Source organism: Haliotis asinina, chromosome 13 (genome assembly GCF_037392515.1).
Source record: "Haliotis asinina isolate JCU_RB_2024 chromosome 13, JCU_Hal_asi_v2, whole genome shotgun sequence".
Taxonomy (NCBI): Eukaryota; Metazoa; Mollusca; class Gastropoda; order Lepetellida; family Haliotidae; genus Haliotis; species Haliotis asinina.
The window spans coordinates 33,072,889-33,091,277 of NC_090292.1; the positions used below are offsets into that span (position 1 = coordinate 33,072,889).

Sequence of the window (18,389 nt, forward strand, 5' to 3'; positions counted from 1 at the left end):
CAAGTAGAGCTGCTGAGATGATAGTTATGATGCATGATGGCTGTTCAAAAACATTTCTTGCATTAATAACACGATTACTGGATGGTATGAAGGACTGTCGAGGTCTCTTTGTTTTAGGGTGAGGAAATCGAAAGCGGCGTCCACATGGAAGAAGTTCAAAGTGGTGAAATAATATATTGGAACTATTATTTCTGATTTCTGTTGCCTTGTCGACAATATGGCGTTCATAGCTGAAGGGAATATAGTCGAAAGACACTCCAATAATTTTGCTGGCAGTATCAACAGTTCTGAAAAGTTTGTTTTGTTGCGAGCAGGTCCCCATACCAAAACATAAAGTTGTAGTTGACCATACTTTGGATAAAGGCTAAAAAACGGTCATTGTGGTTTAGTCAATAAAAAAGTTTTTTAAGCGGAGAAAAAAATAAGTAACTATTTTTTTCTCTCTTTTTTTGTAAATGTTATCGGTGTGTTGTGAAAACGAAAGGTTCGAATCTAAAATAATAACCGACACCACACGACCGAGATATTTGTAATGCTTCACTCATTCAATTTCTGAATTATCAATTGTAAATTTCATTTAATTTTTGTAAATTTTGTAAATTAAATTATTTCTCCGTAAATCATCCACCATTTCCTCAGTTTTCTTTACATTCAGAAAAAAGAATATTGCTTTTACACCATGAGAGAAACGTTCCAAAGCCTTGACGATTGATTACGTTCAGAATCAGAAATTAGACCAGTAACAGCGGTGTTATCTGAGAATTTCACAGTACATGTAAACACTTTTCACATTAAATGACAAGTGGCAGTCATCAGTATACACTTATACCATATATTTATAGTTATACCATTTATATTGGTATATGTGATCACTGTCCTTCAGTAGCTAATGACATGGAAGCATTTCAGCTAGTGTTGTTTCAGCAAAAATACCAGTATTTGCGCCGAGATACCAGAACAGGGCTCATTATGCATATGTACGGAACATAATCCAGGTCTGACCATTTGACTTCTCATCCACTTGGTTATGCCGAATGCTCGACACATCTTAACATGAGCACAGTCGTATTTATTATGGTTTCTCAAAGACCATGCCGATCTCTCTCAAAGTAATTTAGTGAGTACGTGGTTCTTGTTTCACGACGCTTTGGGGAATATCCTTACCAGAAAAGGGACGAGTGAGTAGCTGAGTTTAGTTTTATGTCACACTCAACAATATTCCAGCTATATTGCGGTGGCCTGTAAATAATCGAGTCTGGGCCAGACAATCCAGCTATGCTCCATGAGCATCGATCTTCGCAATTGGGAACCGATGACTTTTCAACCAAGTCAGCGAGCCTGACCACCCGATCCCGTTAGTCGCCTCTTACGGCTAGCACAGTCGCCTTTTGTGGCAAGCATGAGTTGCTAACGGCCTAGTCTACCCCGGATCTTAACGGGTAGCCAGAAAAGGCGCATTGTACCATGTGAAACTTACGAATAGTGAAACGAACTCGTACCCTTTCTTTAAACATTCGGCATCCTTACTATTCCCGGTAGTAACCGATACCAAGGTCATTATACGAGTGTCTTTTCTGAACACAGGCAGGAAATGGATTAATTTAGGTTTGGACATCAATACAAACTTTGTCATACTCCATAGAAATTATCATTACCTTGTACTCTTGCTCGAATCCCGCACCGTCGATTTTTTGTGTGATGTACTGCCGGAATCTGTCCAGGCGTACAGGGGTCGGGAGGACATTATAGTATGTGTCCGTGTTATTGTGTACGTCGTTTGCAGGAGACCCGGGTTTCTTTGTTGGCTTAACCGGCTTCGATGGCTTCTCTGGCTTCTCTGGCTTCGAGGATACGAATGATTTCCTGTCACCTAAAACACATAGCGTCATCATATTTTATAACACGTTCCCGTATTATCTACTACAATATGATTACCAAATGGCTGTTACCATGAAATATCCATTCGACACCAATACTGATAATCAACTTAATGATGGGAATGAGTTTTTTTGTTTTTATATTATGTTATTACATACTGTTGTGCACTTTAAAACATTATTCAAGCAAAGTCACGACATCAACATATATTGACCAAAATACCTTGAAATTGCTATTATTTAAGTGCCCAAATGATTTTAACAGGAAAATAAAAACAAAAATTACAAATAACTCACTGGACACGGTACTGAAGGAGCTCTCAGTTGTATCTTCCTCCGGTTGGTCTCCAGTGTGTGATTTCTGTAAACGCCTTCTTCTGAGAGTTGTCACAAAGAATGTCGTCACGAATGATAAGAACACGTAATATTTAATCACATTTTTGTATATGAAATGACAAAATGAAATCAGACGTCACATAGGATGTTTGTTTTCTTCTTTAACGCATCAATACCCAACAGTATTCAAACTATATGGAGGCGGTCTGAGAAAAGACAAACAAATAGTAGGACCTTTGAGCATAATTATTAATATGTAATCATGTTCACTTTATCTTCAAAATTGTAAGAAAAAGATTAAGCATTAAATTAAGCTTGCCATCAGTCATTGTGTATTGTTTATGATAAGGACATGAAGATGTTTGAGAAATTGGTATATGAATTTACGTGACAAATATGCAAAAACAAAATCTTATCCCTTGACGACATAACATAGTATATGAAAGCCTACACAAGAAACCAGTTAGATCGCCATAGTTTCAGAAATTATTCTATGACATCTACACTGCATTATTAAAGACATACCGTCGCATATACACCAGCACAGCGACAACGACGGCAGCTAAAAGCACTCCAACAACGACACCAACAATAATTCCAGTGAACGACTGTAGGCCACCTTGATTGTTGCCCGTTTGTGATTCTGTTGACGAAGGGAGGTATCGATGTAAAATATTGATATAAAAAAAGCCCATGTGATTAAATCTCTAAACACTGATTCTTTCCCGAATTGATAAATACAGTGCTTCATATGTAAGGTATTTTCTAAGCTTTGGCTTGAAGGTTCATTTGTTTATTATTGTGTATTCATTGCTTTATTATAACCTTTTCTGGAAAGTTTAAAGCTTAATTGGTTAAAATAATCTTAATCTTATATTGGACGCTTTTGCTCATGACTTCACTAATACCTACCCAAGGGTATTGATTAACCATTTCATTTCACTGTAATCCTAACACTATTTTTCTTTTTACAGTTCAACAAAGCTTAGATCTGTTAGAACGCAATTGTACTATATGTTGTATTCCCCCAAACGCATGATTCATTTCAGGTCTCAAGAGATGTGTTAGTTTGTACACATGAGATAAGCCCATTATCACCCAGTTCTCATGTACGCTCATATTCTACAACCGTCGCATACATAAGGTAAAATCACAGTAGCCTGTTTCACAGCAAGGTTTTAACGACAAAGAATATTTTTCCTGCCATTTTCTGTATCTTTTATCATATAAATAGCTATTTCCATTCCGAGGTTACACATCTGAGAATTGTTTCATATGCAAGTCTATTACTAAACGCCTTCTTAACAAATCAACCCCCCTTCTTCATTTCAATAAATTAAAGTAAACCCACCATTTGTTTAAGTTCCCTTCTTGTCGCATCAGTCAGCCCATTCTTGCACCGGAGGAAAGTGCCGTACGTTTAAGTTCCTATGGTCAGTTATGCTTGCACACAAAATGCACAAATACATTACCAATGCTGCTTTCCAAAGATTCCAGTAAAAATTATGTCAACGCACCTGTCATACACTGATCCCCCTCAAATCCCGGCTCACATCCATGTATACACGTCCCGTTTATGTTATTGCATGTCCCGTTTACACATCTACCACAATGCGACTTGCAATTTTGGCCGTACATCTTGTTGACGCATTCTGTACACATACACAAACTCATTAGTGAAAATCAATTGTTAATTCATTAAAAGGTAGCCGTTTATGTGGTATTGTGACAATGGCAGGGTGCACTGTAATTCTGGGATAAAAGGGACGCTGCAGGTACTTTAGTTTTCCTCGTGATCGGGTTTTCAGTCCTTGGTTGATGATGATGATGATGATGATGATGATGATGATGTGCTTTGATGATGTGTTGGATGTTGTGTGCAGGAGACGATGAGTAGCATGACAAAGATAATCTGAGCGATTTGAAATTTACAGGTGGATTAGCGACAAGATTCCTAAAGGATGGCATCGGATGTCTTTACACTGAGCTCAGGAGGCGGCGCACTTGTTTCCATATCTCCCTTCTATGCATTCTTTGAAAGAAAAAAGGGTTTGGTTATGCAGTGCTGCGATGGATGATTCAGATGAATACAAAATAGATATTGTAATACTTTTCTCACCATCAGTATTACCTTTTTAGCAGCAGACGTATCGGAGCGGGGTAATGCTTGTCTTCGTGTTGGAAATAGTAATAACTTGGGCGTGAAGTGGTCTAGGTGTATCAAACTGCTGTCTCAAAACGTTCGTCTGTAGACAGTGCACATAGCCGATCGCGTACCGGCCCGAGTACCACTGTTACAAAGCGACATAGTACCAAACCGAGAGAGTATATTACCCTCAAGAGTAGCATACAGCGTATAATTGCCACACCTTGATACGATACCGAGGTACACTGACGTATATGGAGGTATACTGAGGTATATTGAGGTATACTGAGGTATATTGAGGTATACTGAGGTATATTGAGGTATATTTCGGTAAATGATTCCTTCTTTCGTCAGTAAGAGATATTTCTCACCTTGACACAAAGGGAGGCGGTAACCTATCTGACATCCTTGTGTGCAGTTTCCATCATCCTTGTTACAGTCTGACGACCCTCTACAGTGACCACACGTGGAGGAACAGTTGATCCCATATAGACCTGGGCCACAATCTGTACACCAAAGTAGATCAACATTCGTGAATTGATATTTTCGTTTTAACAGAATATAAATGTTCAATAAATATATGCCCTGACAATTTCCTTTACGGAATCGCTTAAATGCTCCTTAATACGTACATTTTCAAATGTTAATTGTTTTCTTGAGGTCCTGTTATAATTAACACAGAAACAGATAAGTCAACTGAACGGTGTCTGCTCGTAGCAGTAGGAGTCGCCAGCTAGGGTGTTTCCCTGGAAAGAAATTTAAAGGACTCAAGGGTTGCTATGATCATTGCCCCAAGGAATCTGCGACCACACGATTATTGTTCAGATGTGAAATACCAACACTTTGAATGCAGCCTTGCAAAAAGCATTCACGCTAAACTCGTTGGTTCCAATTCGGGGACAATCTACATCTACCTGATGACATTGTTATGATCACGTGGTGTTGAATAATACATATGGACTGGATAAAGGTGCGAGCGGAAATGTTTTAGTTGTTGATTTCAAGCAAGTATACGACATGTGTGCCTGTTTCTAAAATCAGGCTCTCTCAAACTAGCCTCCACGTAATGATTGGTTCTCTCGTCACTGAAGAAGCCCCATCTCACCATCCTGGCATCTAATGCCCGTCTTCCCAGCGCGACAACCACTTGTACAGTTCCCGGTGATCTTGTCACATGCTTCTGTTGTATTTAAACACCTGCACTGCTGAATACAGTTACTGCCAAACCAGCCATCACTGCAAGCTGAAAATATTCAAGGCCTAATTAGCATTCACAAAAGAATAGTCGTTGTTGTATATTTAGTGCAAATAGCGCTTGAAAATAAGGGCGGTGATTTGTTTTAATTCAAATGAAAACAAATGCTTTCTGTGGCTATGTGTAAAGCGAATCGCTACACGTGCTTTATCTTCACATTTCACAAAGTGGGTGTTTCCACTACAAGCAGTCATAAAATATTACCAAATTCATTAAATAATAAGATACAAGTGGTTAACGTTGTCACTTACATTTGCAGTCAGGCTCTGCAAAGTGATCTGTACATCCTTGTGCACAGACACCATCAGATGTATTGCACGGTCCGCCATCTTTACACGAGCCACATTGTTGTGAACAATTAACACCGTAGCGTCCATCTACACAGTCTAAAATGGAAACAAATAATGAACAAATGATGACTTGTGAAAGATCAAGTTTTAGTAAAAACATCAAAGATTCATTTCTGTTTTAAATAAGTAAGCTATATTGTTATTGGTACAACTGTGCCGAGTGATAATTCAGTAGTACTATTTGTTCGTTGTTTTTCGCCGTACTCAGCAATATGTCAGCTATATGGCGTCGGTTCGTAAAGAACCCAGTCTGGACCAGACAATCCAAAGGTCAATAGTATGAGCATCAATCTACACAGTCGGAATACGTCTACCAAGTCAGCGAACCTGACCACCCGATCCAGCTGAAGGAACAGACTTGGCTTTCTTCGGAGCTGGTGAATCAGGAAACTTCCACTGTTTTGACTGTAGTTTTGTTTCTGGTTGAAAGTGATGTATCCAGGTCTCATCCATGGTTACAAATCGTGCCACAAAATCATCGGGATCTGCTTCAAAACGACGCAAATTGTCAAGGGACGTCTGGAACCTGACACGTTTCTGTTCTGCTCTCAAGAGCTTTGGCACCCATCTTGCAGAAACTTTAGTCATTCCTAATTCGTTGGTGATAATATGCTCAACCCTCTCATGAGAGATGCCCACTACTCTAGCAATATGTCGAGTAGTCAATCGTCGATCATCCATCAACATATCGAGCACTCGCGTGATGTTTTCTGGAGTGGTTGCTGTTGAAGGCCTTCCTGAGCGTGGGTCATCATCAAGGCTTTGTCTGCCACGTTTAAACTCTGCAGCCCACTTCTTTACTGTGGAAAATGGAGCATCATCCCCTAGAGTGGAGACCATGTCAGCATGTATCTGTGTTGGGGACATCCCTTTCTTTTGCAAGTACTTGATGACTGCCCTGTATTCAATTTTGTCCATTTCTGATGATTTCAGAGGGTAGGTGTACCAAAAGAGCTGTAGTTGAGGTAAAACTATTAGTACGTTTGTAGTGCTTGTGTCTATGTTTCACTAAACGATTGTCCTCATTGGTGGCAAACACCTGTCTCTGCCTGGTGGGGAAAAACACTCAGGCTTAGAATTTTTCAGCCAACCCTCGTATCACCTGTAATGTATGTGTGATTTTACTTGCCCAGTTATTGTAGCCATGCGTATTTCTTCTTAATGAACACAGAGACTAAAGGGGCTTGGAGTTAAAACGTTTTGGTGACACAATACGTGTACACTTTAAGAGCATATTATAGATAATATAGAGTGAGGTGTAAGATACCTTGCTGACACCCTGGTCCTTGTTTCCCGGCAGCACATCCACTCCTACAGTAGCCAGTCTCCTTGTCACATACTTCAGATGTATCTAGACACTGACACTGCTGGCAACAGTCAGAGCCAAACCAACCATCACTGCAAACTACAAGTATAATAACATATCTTGTTCTTACATGACATCAACTATGAAATCTACACTTATAAATACAGGTTAACATATGGAAGACTGACCCATTTAACGCTGTCAAAGAAAGTGTGATGGCCTCTATAAGTGGTGGCAAAGACGGTGCTGTTGTCATTTGAGGTAGAGAGTGGTTCTGCTCGCAACGCAAAACCTCACGCAGAGTAAACGCAGAGTAAACGCAGTAAAAGAAGATGTCAACAAGTCAAAGTATTTATAAGAGAAACAGCCTGATGTAATTTGACACATGAGTTGTATAACACATATATAAGTGCGTAAACAAATAAATCCGAAACGTCTGTTCATACGAACCGTAAATCATTTTATCATAAGATATGAAACAGTGAAAACTATATTTAAATGTTCGGTAGGTTAGAGACGAGGGAAGGGAACGTTAAACACTGACAGACTAAATGAAGAAAAGCCAGCTCTGACTGGGTTTGGTATTGCGGCTGCTTCGTTCGAGGGAGGTAAACCCAAGAAAAAATATTGCACTTTTGATTTGCGATTATACGCTTAAAATTCTGTTTATTTCGGATTGTTTTTCTTAATCAGCAATTCATTTCGTATATTATGAATTAGTGATAACCGTGTTTTAATTATATTTGATTTTTAGGCTGCGTGTGACCTTTGAGAGAATATTATAGATGATATGGAGTGAGGTGTAAGATACCTTGCTGACATCCTGGTCCTTGTTTCCCAGCTGGACATCCACTCGTACAGTAGCCAGTCTCCTTGTCACATACTTCAGATGTATTTAGACACTGACACTGCTGGCTACAGTCAGAGCCAAACCATCCATCACTGCAAACTAAAAGGACACCAGTTTGAGTATGTTTGTAATATACTTTTTATTGTCAAAATTAACAATGGATATCAGAATGTAGGAAAGAGGTCACATCAATAAAAGTCACAATGACAATCAGTTGCTTAGTATGTTATTTTGATTATGACTCGCGAATAAACTTATTAAAAAATAGGGGATCTTCATTTTTTTTTTTTTTACGATTAAAAATATCAATGTTGATATGATATTATTGAATATTTTGAGAGTGCATCACCATTTGCACTTCCTTACAACCATAGTTATTTGGAATGTAGTCGCTTTGGAAAGATGGTTGGTGTATGGCATGTAATTTGCCTGTTTACGATTTTCATTTTAAAGCAAACGACTAGAAACAAACACTGACAAATGTGTGATGCAAGGTGAGTGTCACAATGTTCTGAGTGATTTCTCGACATTCTTGATTCATAAGATGCCTGTCCTTGAAACGGTTTGTTAAAGTTCATTATCCCCTACTTTTTTTAAAGAGTATACAGTAGTTACTGGTGGCTCTCAAATGTTCTAAAATCCCCATGACCACAATTAGTTATAATCAGTTTCTGTGATTATTGTCTGTTTACTACAAGTAAACCGTGTTTTCTTATTAATAAGATAACTTCTTGAATTTAATCAAATTAGCTGACAACGAATTACACGTCATCAAATTCCTCAAAAATGAAGATGCAAACTGCTTAAATAACGTTTTCCAAAACTGAGGATGGCCGTTCTTCTGGTGACGTACACTTTGCCATAGTATCGATGAAAATGCTATGAAAAACTTCTAACCCCCCGTCTTCGGATTTTTCTATAGTAAATGCAGTGAATGCCGCAATGCGGCAGTGATTGCCTGGGTCAGTGTCGGAGCGTTAGCGCAGGCGCATCAGACTCAGGGAACCAGGCTGATTGTTTGACTACTTTTTATCGCTTCCTGGTTGAACATGTTTCACTGAAACCGAGACGTGGTGGATTCCATGTTTTCAGCAAAGGTCGTCAAACATTGCCTTTTCTCCGCTTGTGGTATGAACACAAAGTCAGGAGTTTCGAGAATATAACCTCGTTGTTTGTAAATTATAATTTACAGTCTTCAATATCTACAACCTTACACACCTAAAATGTTTAAAGTTTAAAGTTTACAGCAAGAGCTTCCTTTGACCAAAATCACCGGCCGGATGTGCAGTTTTCATTGAGCTGTCTGCAGACTAATAATTACTATTGTTACTTTGTGCAGGGTGTGCCACATGAAACCATAGATACATTGTCAATACGTTGTCACCTGTTGGCGGCATCGTTGTACGTATTGTACTGCAAAAATACAAAGTTCGAAATTCCTTTCCACAAGATGTTATTCTCTAATGTTTGTTTTCAGAATATGATCGACGTACTAACAATTCGGAAGCTGTACATGCATCCGTTGTGTGAATAGTAACGTTGTGGGTATGACTTCACGTTCACACTAATGAAGAAAATGCCATTACTAAAATCTGCAGTTTCAGAAAGCATTCTAAAATGAAAATTACACCTATAAATATATTACATCATAAAGCTTGTTTATGCTAATTGTTTACCTACCATTCATTTCTAACTAATAATCACTACCACGTAATAATAGTGTTAATTATTTGTTATACAAATACCTCTTCATAAGTATTGATACATATACACATTAAGGCACTAAGGCTGTCATTCTGTACGGCATGATTAGAGGGCAGTCTTTCAAAATGTCGGATATATTATCGCACTTTTCTGAACAACAAGAGTAGTGTTTTCGCTGATTAGGTTAAATTCTCTCACTATATTTACCAGCATTGTGTCAACTATATCATGAGCAACAAACAATCTCTCAGTGTTGATCGGATCAAACTTACCAAAAACCTGAACCTCGCATAATGTCAGATATGTCCCGGATATGGTTATGGTAACATTGTTTCCCCTCATGATAGGTTGGCACGTGATGTTGAGAGGGTTTGGCACAGATCCACTTGTCCAGTCATTTATAGCTCCAGTCGCAGGGTTACACGGAGCGCCATTCACAAGCACCTGCAGGCCTTTGTTGCGGTCCCAAACTTAAAACCATTAAAATGAAATTGAAAATAACATGAAAATTGAATGAAAGTTATCGCATATTCTTCTCAAAGTAAAGTAGAGGTTCGTGGAACATACATGTTACCGCTAATACTAATACCAACGAAGAATAGTGCTTCCAAACATTCTAATCAAGAACGTTAAATTTCTCTGAGGTCTGTGGTTAATACCAGAAAGACCCAGTAGCTTGCACGTGCCGCACGCAGTAGGTCCTTTCTCGTGGGATACGACAGCAGCAACATAATCTTCATGCTCGACATCCACGCTGGTTGCCCTGCTTACAAATACCATAAACATCAAATAACCCCGGGATCCGCCAACTGCACTGGAGTAATAATGTTGATGCTGGTCACGTGACATGTTTTCGGATCCTCGAAAGACCCAGACGTGAGCTATGAAGTGGCTCGGTGAAGGTAGGGGTGACTATTGAAGGGGAGACAATTATTGCAATAGCGTTACAACGTCTGTTACAACATACTAATGCAATATCTATTGTGACAACTATTGCAATGCTATTACAATACTTTTTCTCCTTGAATTGTCTCGTTTGGAGTCATTTTCCAAATGAAGATATAGTTTATATGGTATAAAAACAAGTTGAAATAGTTTCAGTCATCTTTAAAAACTGACAAGAAACTTGAAACCCTGATCAAGTAAACAGTTGAAATATAAAGTCTCCACCCAAACAACAGCATAAGTATATAATAAGAAAAAATAATTACGACCTGAAATCAGTTACTAAACCATTGATAGTCACACATAATATTGATGCATCGACAGTATTTCGTTTCTACCAGTGATACCAACAAATTGATACCGGAGACTCTACAAATGCAACCTATCGATAGTTGCAGCCCCAGATCGATAGTTGCAGCCCCAGATAAAGGTGTTTGTTGGACCGAGCAATTTCGCTGGACTTTGTCCGTAGTAGGTTCACTGGACAATACTACTACGTAGTATTTTTTGTTGTCCCGTTTACAGATGACGTGTTGTCTTTCAGAGCGATATATGTTTACCGTCCACATATCGTCAATGCTCAACGACCATGTCAGCTAAACAACCGATCGCATATGATAAAACAAGCCACACGATTGGACAGACACTCTGAAGACGACACCAAGAGACACATGCGCGACATGCCTCGCCGAGTGAAGAGTGAGTGAGTGAGTTTAGTTTTACGACGCATTCAGCAATATTCGAGCTATATGGCAGCGGTCTGTAAATAATCGAGTCTGGACCAGACAATCCAGTGATCAACAACATGAGCATCGATCTGCGCAATTGGGAACCGATGACATGTGTCAACCAAGTCAGCGAGCCTGACCACCCGATCCCGTTAGTCGCCTCTTACGACAAGCATAGTCGCCGAGTGAAGACTAGTTTTACAAATTGTATAGGCATTACGGTCGACTGATATAAAAACGTCATCGTTGGTGGTAATACTTTCATACATTCATACACCCAACTGCTTGTACTGTATTCCTAGTTTGGGCTTTATGCAGCTTTTAGCAATATTTAAGCAATATTAAAGCTGGGGACACAAAAATGGGCTTCAACATCGTGCACATGTTGGAAATCGAACCTGGACCTTAGGCGTGAGGAGTCAATGCTTTAACTTCTAGACTGCCCCATCGGCTCTTTTTGATTACTATCGAATATAGTAGAACTTTGTGAAACAAGACGATGTAACACATACTGGACAAAGATAGATATATGTAAATTTTGAAATTCTGACTAATAGTCTATTTGTTCATTGACACACTGATAAAATATCAATCCTAAAGATACCAATACCCCTAACTTATTTGGCCCACTATATGTTACTTGTCCATTTCTACTGTTTCAGTAGAGCTACATGTGATAAGATCTCTCGTTACCGGAACAAATGTGCTTGTCAGTGTTACATTCATGTGAACGATATACTAGTAAACTATTCTTCAAAGTTATTCCATCTTCGATATTTCCAGGGTATACGTTCCGATAACTCCCCCACTATACCCTGGATGCATCTAGGGCTATGCAGGATGAATTTTTTACCTCCCTTGGCTAGCTTTTCACTCAGTCAGGTGTCTACGAAGTTGAGCGAACCAACTCACTTTCGCTTTTTAAATTATCTAACCGATTAAACTTGTCAGTACAAATGATGCGAAGGTACTCTCAAGGAGGTAGGAGGAGTTTGTGCATGTATTTTTTTCAATTTTCGTACTTGTCAATTTGTCTCCTTGATTTCCCCAAAATGTGAGTCACACTGCGAACAAACATTCGCAATCGCAAGTGTTCTCTTTAGTAACACTTGCAAGTGCGGTTGTAACGGCAGCTTAGCTGATTGGCTACTGTGAGAATGCGGAGCCAGCCAAATTTTCTGGCCCAGCCGTAGATGCAACCAACATATAGTGGAGACATATGTGAACGTATACCCAGGAGACATCGAGGATGAAGTTATTTTTTATCATGCACATATTAATTTGAGATATTTAATCTGCAAACGTTTTGACTTACAGCCGTTTCGCAGGAAGATCCTGATCTTGCTGATGTTGAACATCCGATGATCATCAAGAAGAACCTGCCAGCTGGCAGCACTACCAGCTGCGTTATCTGTGTGAGAACAGCTCCTGTGATTTACGTCTGTGTCAGTATTCCCATCTACAGCATACGCAGCACAGAATGGGCGGCCGCCTTCACTGTAATTGCTACTCTGTCTTGTCGCCTTTTGAAACGCAATGTTTTCTGTAATTAAATGAACAGACACATACCAGAGGTACAATTGTGTGTCACTAAAGCTAGTTTGAGTTCAGTTTGACTATAGTAGCCAGAAGGCTAGAGCTTGATTACATTCATCATCAGTATCAATTAAAACGTGTTTTAGACGAAGCTCCAAACAACCAATACTGCCAGGAAGAAGCGAACAAATGGACGGGTGTTCAGGTTCGGTGGCTTGGTAGATAGTTCTCCATTACATCAGTCACGTTACAAGTCACATGGCGGATCGTGGAGGTGATGACATTATAAGTGTCAAACTGAAAAATAACTCCTTGTATTGTTAAGAAGACATAATCTTTACAACAACAGCTCATAATGCGCCCTACGGCCTTGACAAAAATACAAAAGTTTTAAATAAATGCTCAATAGAGTAACACCGTCAGGTAAACAGTAATGACGTTATGAGCGTCAAACTGAAAAATAACTTCTTGTATTGTTACAAATCTTTCCAACAACAGCTCACAATGCGTCCTATAGACTTGAAAAAAATATAACAGTTATAAATAAATGTACAGACACCGCCTTAACGTTATCTGTATGATTTTTTTCACAAACACACTATGTTTAGTATGGCCCAACATTCATGAGGGGCGGAATTCAAACATGATAAAGTACACGTGTATTTAGTGTAAAAAAATCTAAAAATTACCACACATGTGAATGGTACGTCTGTATCCACATTTGTCTTACCCATTTGGCAAAACCTTCCGAACCATGGTGGTTTACAAACTGTGCCCACTGAAGGTTTTGAACATGGAGTGTTGGGGAAATCTGAACAGCCATTAGAACAGTGACATGGCTCTGCAACACAGATAGATGTCACTCAACACAAACTACAACACTATATCAATTACGCCAGGAACGGCATACACTATTGAACATGACAGATGTTGTGTAAGAAAGAAATATGGAAGAGCACCTCTTATTGTGCAACGGGAACGTTGAACCACAACCGGATGTTAATCGTATATTTGCCCTTTCCACCTACATGTACACATCTGTTTGATCTACTTATGTGAGAATGATGACGAAATATCTGACAACTTCTCGTAAGTGACTCAAAGATGCGAATTCTTAATTATCTCAACAGAAATCCTATATTTCAAAAGCTAGAAAATAATGTCAATTTGAAATGCGTTTTAGTTGTATTTATGTAAGAGTAGAAGATATAGCGGGTAGTAGATGGTTACTACGGTCGGGGGGTGGGGGGGGGGGAGGAGGGAATGAAGGTTTGAATGGTGAGAGGAAAGAGTGCGGAGGGGTTTAGGTGTACACGACTTGGGGCAGTGTGGGTGATGAGGGATTCTGTGGTGTGAGAAGTGGGGTCGACGAAAAGTAGAGATTTGGTTAGCATCATGAGGGACACAATGCACCAAAACACAAACTACAAAACGCAGAATTGTTTTCCATGATTTCAATGACGACAGCACATTGAGACTACTACCCAGAAACCTTTCCCGCATGTGAGGAAAATTTGTGTCAGTTATACAACTGTATTTACGTTTTCAACTCAATATGTGCATTTGCAGAGTCCTACTAATCTACACGAAAACATGATGTACAGACTGAAACTTTCTAAGCTGGGCTACTCACAACCTACTTATCAACATGCACATATGTTCACCATCTATACATTTGAACAAAGTTTATTAGACGATCATTGTTTGAGATTATTCAAGAAACCTTTCAATATTAATACAAAGTTTCCTCTGTGACTTGCTAGGTTGATCTTATTTAGGGCAGTGTCGTGGGTATTGGGGAGATGGCAGTTTTCAAGGGGCAGTAGTTAATTTTCTTTTATTTCAACATTTGACTCTATTGTCTGGTCTGTTTGTATTATTACCTTTCTTCTTACCAAACACCCGCACCTCACAAAGTGTTAGATACTGTCCCTTCATTACAACTGTTACAGTGTCGCCCTCTATAGGCTGTGTACAGCTGAGTGTCATGGGGTTACTTATCAGATGAGTTTCAGAATCTCTGATGTCTGTCACAGATAGCTTTCTACATGTTCTGTTGTTGACCAGCACTTCCATTGCTTGATTGTGGTCAATGGCTGAAACAGAACATGTGCTTAATACATATACTGAATAATCAACATATATGGGGCGTTTACCAGAGAAACGACTAATGTTATGTTGTTTTACAGAGAGGACTCTTTACTGAAGGAAATTTATTGTCAAGTCTGTAATGATAAGTTCGTAAACTCACGTCACACCTTTCAAGTCCTTAGTTTCGGTGGTGTGAGTGTTTATGGTGTTAGACTACATTTTGTTCTCATAAAGAGGCAAGAGAACATGACTTACCGTCTTGACGTAGATATATTGTTATCCGACTGATTACGAACGTCCCCACTAGAAAAACATGCCAGCTTGCATGCCCACCGTCTAGTTCATCGGTAACTGAACAACTTCCATGATTAAACTTTGTGTTGACATTCCCGTCAACAGCTCTACCGGCATCATAGCGCACACCCCCGTCTGAATATGTGCTGCTCTGACTTGCCCTTTTAGCACGTGCTATGTTATCTGTTGGCACAACGATACAATGTTATAACAGTAATGGTGAAAGTGTTTAAAGCATTCGCTCGCCACTCCGATTCGATTCCTCACATGGGTACATTGTGTGAAGCCCATATCTGGTGTCCCCAGTCGTGATATTGCTGGAATGTTGCTAAAAGGGGCGTGAAACCTTAGTCACTCACACACGACCTCATGAGACAGATCTTACCAAAGTAAATGCCACTTGTCAGTTCGGGCAATAATACTGGACCATAACGAAGCTCACAGCTTCACCTGTTGCTGTTGCGTGAATATCATTACCATAGACATATTAGTGATGCACCTGTTATTATATGTACAACTCGGATAAACGGAAAGTTTAATGCTTATAAAGTGATGCAAACCTGATGCCAGATAAAAAGAATACAATGATCGGTAGAGACCCAGTGTCATTTGATTGGCTAACAATTTCGCATTTCATGAACGATACACTTGTATTTATACGGTCTCTTTTGACTGTATAATAATACCATTATGAAGGATCCGACATTACTGAAAACAAAACTTTTCAACGAAAACGAAAAGACGAACGCTGCATTCACTGTCGTGGCCGTGAATTTGGTTTTACAAATGAGATCAGCGCCCTTTGGAATTATCGACAAAATGTTCTGATATAAAATACTTCCACCTTATGGCGTGAACCTCACCCGAACGTAACTGTAAATGAATGAATGAATGATGGATGGATGGATAAATGCTGGGTGTTTGTGTCTATCAATTACTGTTGAGAACGTGACAGTCTAGAACTTACGCATCTGGCAATACGTTCCAAACCAGTCTGTCTGACAATCTGGAGGAGGCACTGAACACACGTCGGGGAGAAGAGTACATCCATTCCCGTAGTGACAACTTGATCCTGGTCCTCATGTAACAGATAAGTAACTTACATGTATGACAGAGCAGATTGGGAAGTGGAATCCATAATGTAAAGTATATTATGAAATCAAATACAGTGGAAGCTGTCTATACCAGCACTCATCAGAACTGAAGAAATAATCCAGTTTAGACAACATGCCGGATTACAGAGCTGATGATAAATGAGGGGCGGGACTGAGATTTTTTGCTAGTGTTGACAACTTGCCGGAAAGGACAGATGCCGGTTTTGACATCTTCCATTGCATATTGTTCACAGATCTAGATTCGAAAAAAGTTCTGTTTTCTTTGAAGGTGACAAGACACAGTTTATTTGGTCACCGTTTACAACAAGTACATGGTAAGGTTGTCATGGACCTGTTTAAAAATATGAAACAGGAAACTAATCAACAAATTCTTACCTTGTGCAGCTGTAACCAACACGACCTGGATGATCAGCAGATGATAGATAACAGATCTCATCGCACACGGGTCAGGTACTGAAGAGATTTTGAGTTATTCAAATGAAAACAGAAATAAAATGTTTAGAAAGAAGGAGGACATCTCCGAACCGGACATTGGTCACGCAACTCCGTTTTGATGTATATCTCGCGTACTGTATTTTATGATGTGTAAACGTGACTAAACTTTGCATTTGTTTATGACGGGTGTCACAAGATGTGCTCACCTTTCCACAAAAGCTGGTACCATCATTATTTGATAGTGATTAAACACATGCTTATGACAGTACTGGTTTTTAGCTGAGATTTCTCTTGAATAATGAAGGTTTTTGTTGCATACATAAACATGGGGTTTAGGTGGCGAAAAACGCAGTCAAACCGTAAACTTTTAATGGAACGTAAATTGTTTCCAAGCGTTTGCAATACTTGCGTGCAATAAAGAAATATAGAGAAGGAAATCGAACACTCATCTTTATCGATGAAACATGGTTGCATGTATACCACATTGTCCCAAAGTGTTGGCAACTTGAGGGTGAAGTCGTAATAAATGGGGTTCAACCTCCGTCTGGCACCGGACCTCGGCTTATTGTGGTTCATGCAGGAGGTGAAACGTTTTTGTTCCAAATGCTTTGCTTGTTTTTGATTGCAAACTCAAATCAGCAGACTATCATGACGAGATGAACTTTGATAATTTTTTCCAAATGGCTCCAGGAAAAATTGATCTCAAACCTTCCACTGCACTCTGTCATCGTTATGGATAATGCGCCATATCATAGCAAATGTCCGACAACCGCCAACAGAAAAGATGACATAAAAGCGTGGCTACAAAGGCACAATATCTCATTTGATGAGAAAATGCTTAAAGCCGAACTATTGTTTCTTGCAAAATCCAACAAATCGGGCCCTGTCTACAGAGTAGACACGATGTTGAAGCAACATGGTCATGATGCACTACGTCTCCCTCCACACCACGCAGAACTAAACCCGATTGAGTTAATTTGGGCAAATGTGAAAAATTCAGTCGCTTCACAAAACTTGCAGTTCACAAAAAGTTCCTTAAGAGTTGCCATAAATGAAATGGTGTCTGCAATCGGTGCAAAAGAATTGTCGGAATGTTGTAAACATGTTAAAACAATTGAAGATGGTTACTGGGAACGCAAAATCGCAGTAGAAAGGGAATTTGACAGACTAGTGATTGACTTAGGACTTGCAAGTGATTCAGACACCGAGACTGATTCAGAGAGTGATAATTAAAGCATAAATCAGTAAGTCCGCCTAATTTTCCAGCATTGCTGTGTCTTGTATAATAATTGACACATACTTTGTCAGGTTTTACTGTTCCCATACTTTGTCATAAAAAAAGAGTGATATTTGGTGAGTTGTCTGTATTTTATATTTTTTTAGTCACTGATAAATCTACTGAGTCTGGTACTGAGTAATCC

At 39.3% G+C, this 18,389-nt stretch overlaps 1 protein-coding gene across 1 annotated transcript in view; it reads right to left on the reverse strand.

Moving 5' to 3' along the window:
- The window catches only part of LOC137259515 (receptor-type tyrosine-protein phosphatase T-like), a 32,429-nt gene extending 15,460 nt beyond the window's left edge, over positions 1-16,969 (reverse strand). The window contains exons 1-15 of the mRNA XM_067797152.1: positions 16,909-16,969; positions 16,386-16,490; positions 15,380-15,601; positions 14,917-15,129; positions 13,764-13,874; positions 12,813-13,040; positions 10,097-10,294; positions 7,232-7,369; positions 5,866-6,000; positions 5,465-5,602; positions 4,731-4,865; positions 3,731-3,865; positions 2,739-2,856; positions 2,175-2,254; positions 1,656-1,870 (exon numbers count right to left, since the gene is read on the reverse strand). Of these exons, the coding sequence (XP_067653253.1) occupies positions 1,656-1,870; positions 2,175-2,254; positions 2,739-2,856; positions 3,731-3,865; positions 4,731-4,865; positions 5,465-5,602; positions 5,866-6,000; positions 7,232-7,369; positions 10,097-10,294; positions 12,813-13,040; positions 13,764-13,874; positions 14,917-15,129; positions 15,380-15,601; positions 16,386-16,490; positions 16,909-16,969 (2,232 nt within the window). The remainder of the gene's footprint in view (positions 1-1,655; positions 1,871-2,174; positions 2,255-2,738; positions 2,857-3,730; positions 3,866-4,730; positions 4,866-5,464; positions 5,603-5,865; positions 6,001-7,231; positions 7,370-10,096; positions 10,295-12,812; positions 13,041-13,763; positions 13,875-14,916; positions 15,130-15,379; positions 15,602-16,385; positions 16,491-16,908) is intronic.
- Between the last annotated feature and the right edge of the window lie 1,420 nt (positions 16,970-18,389).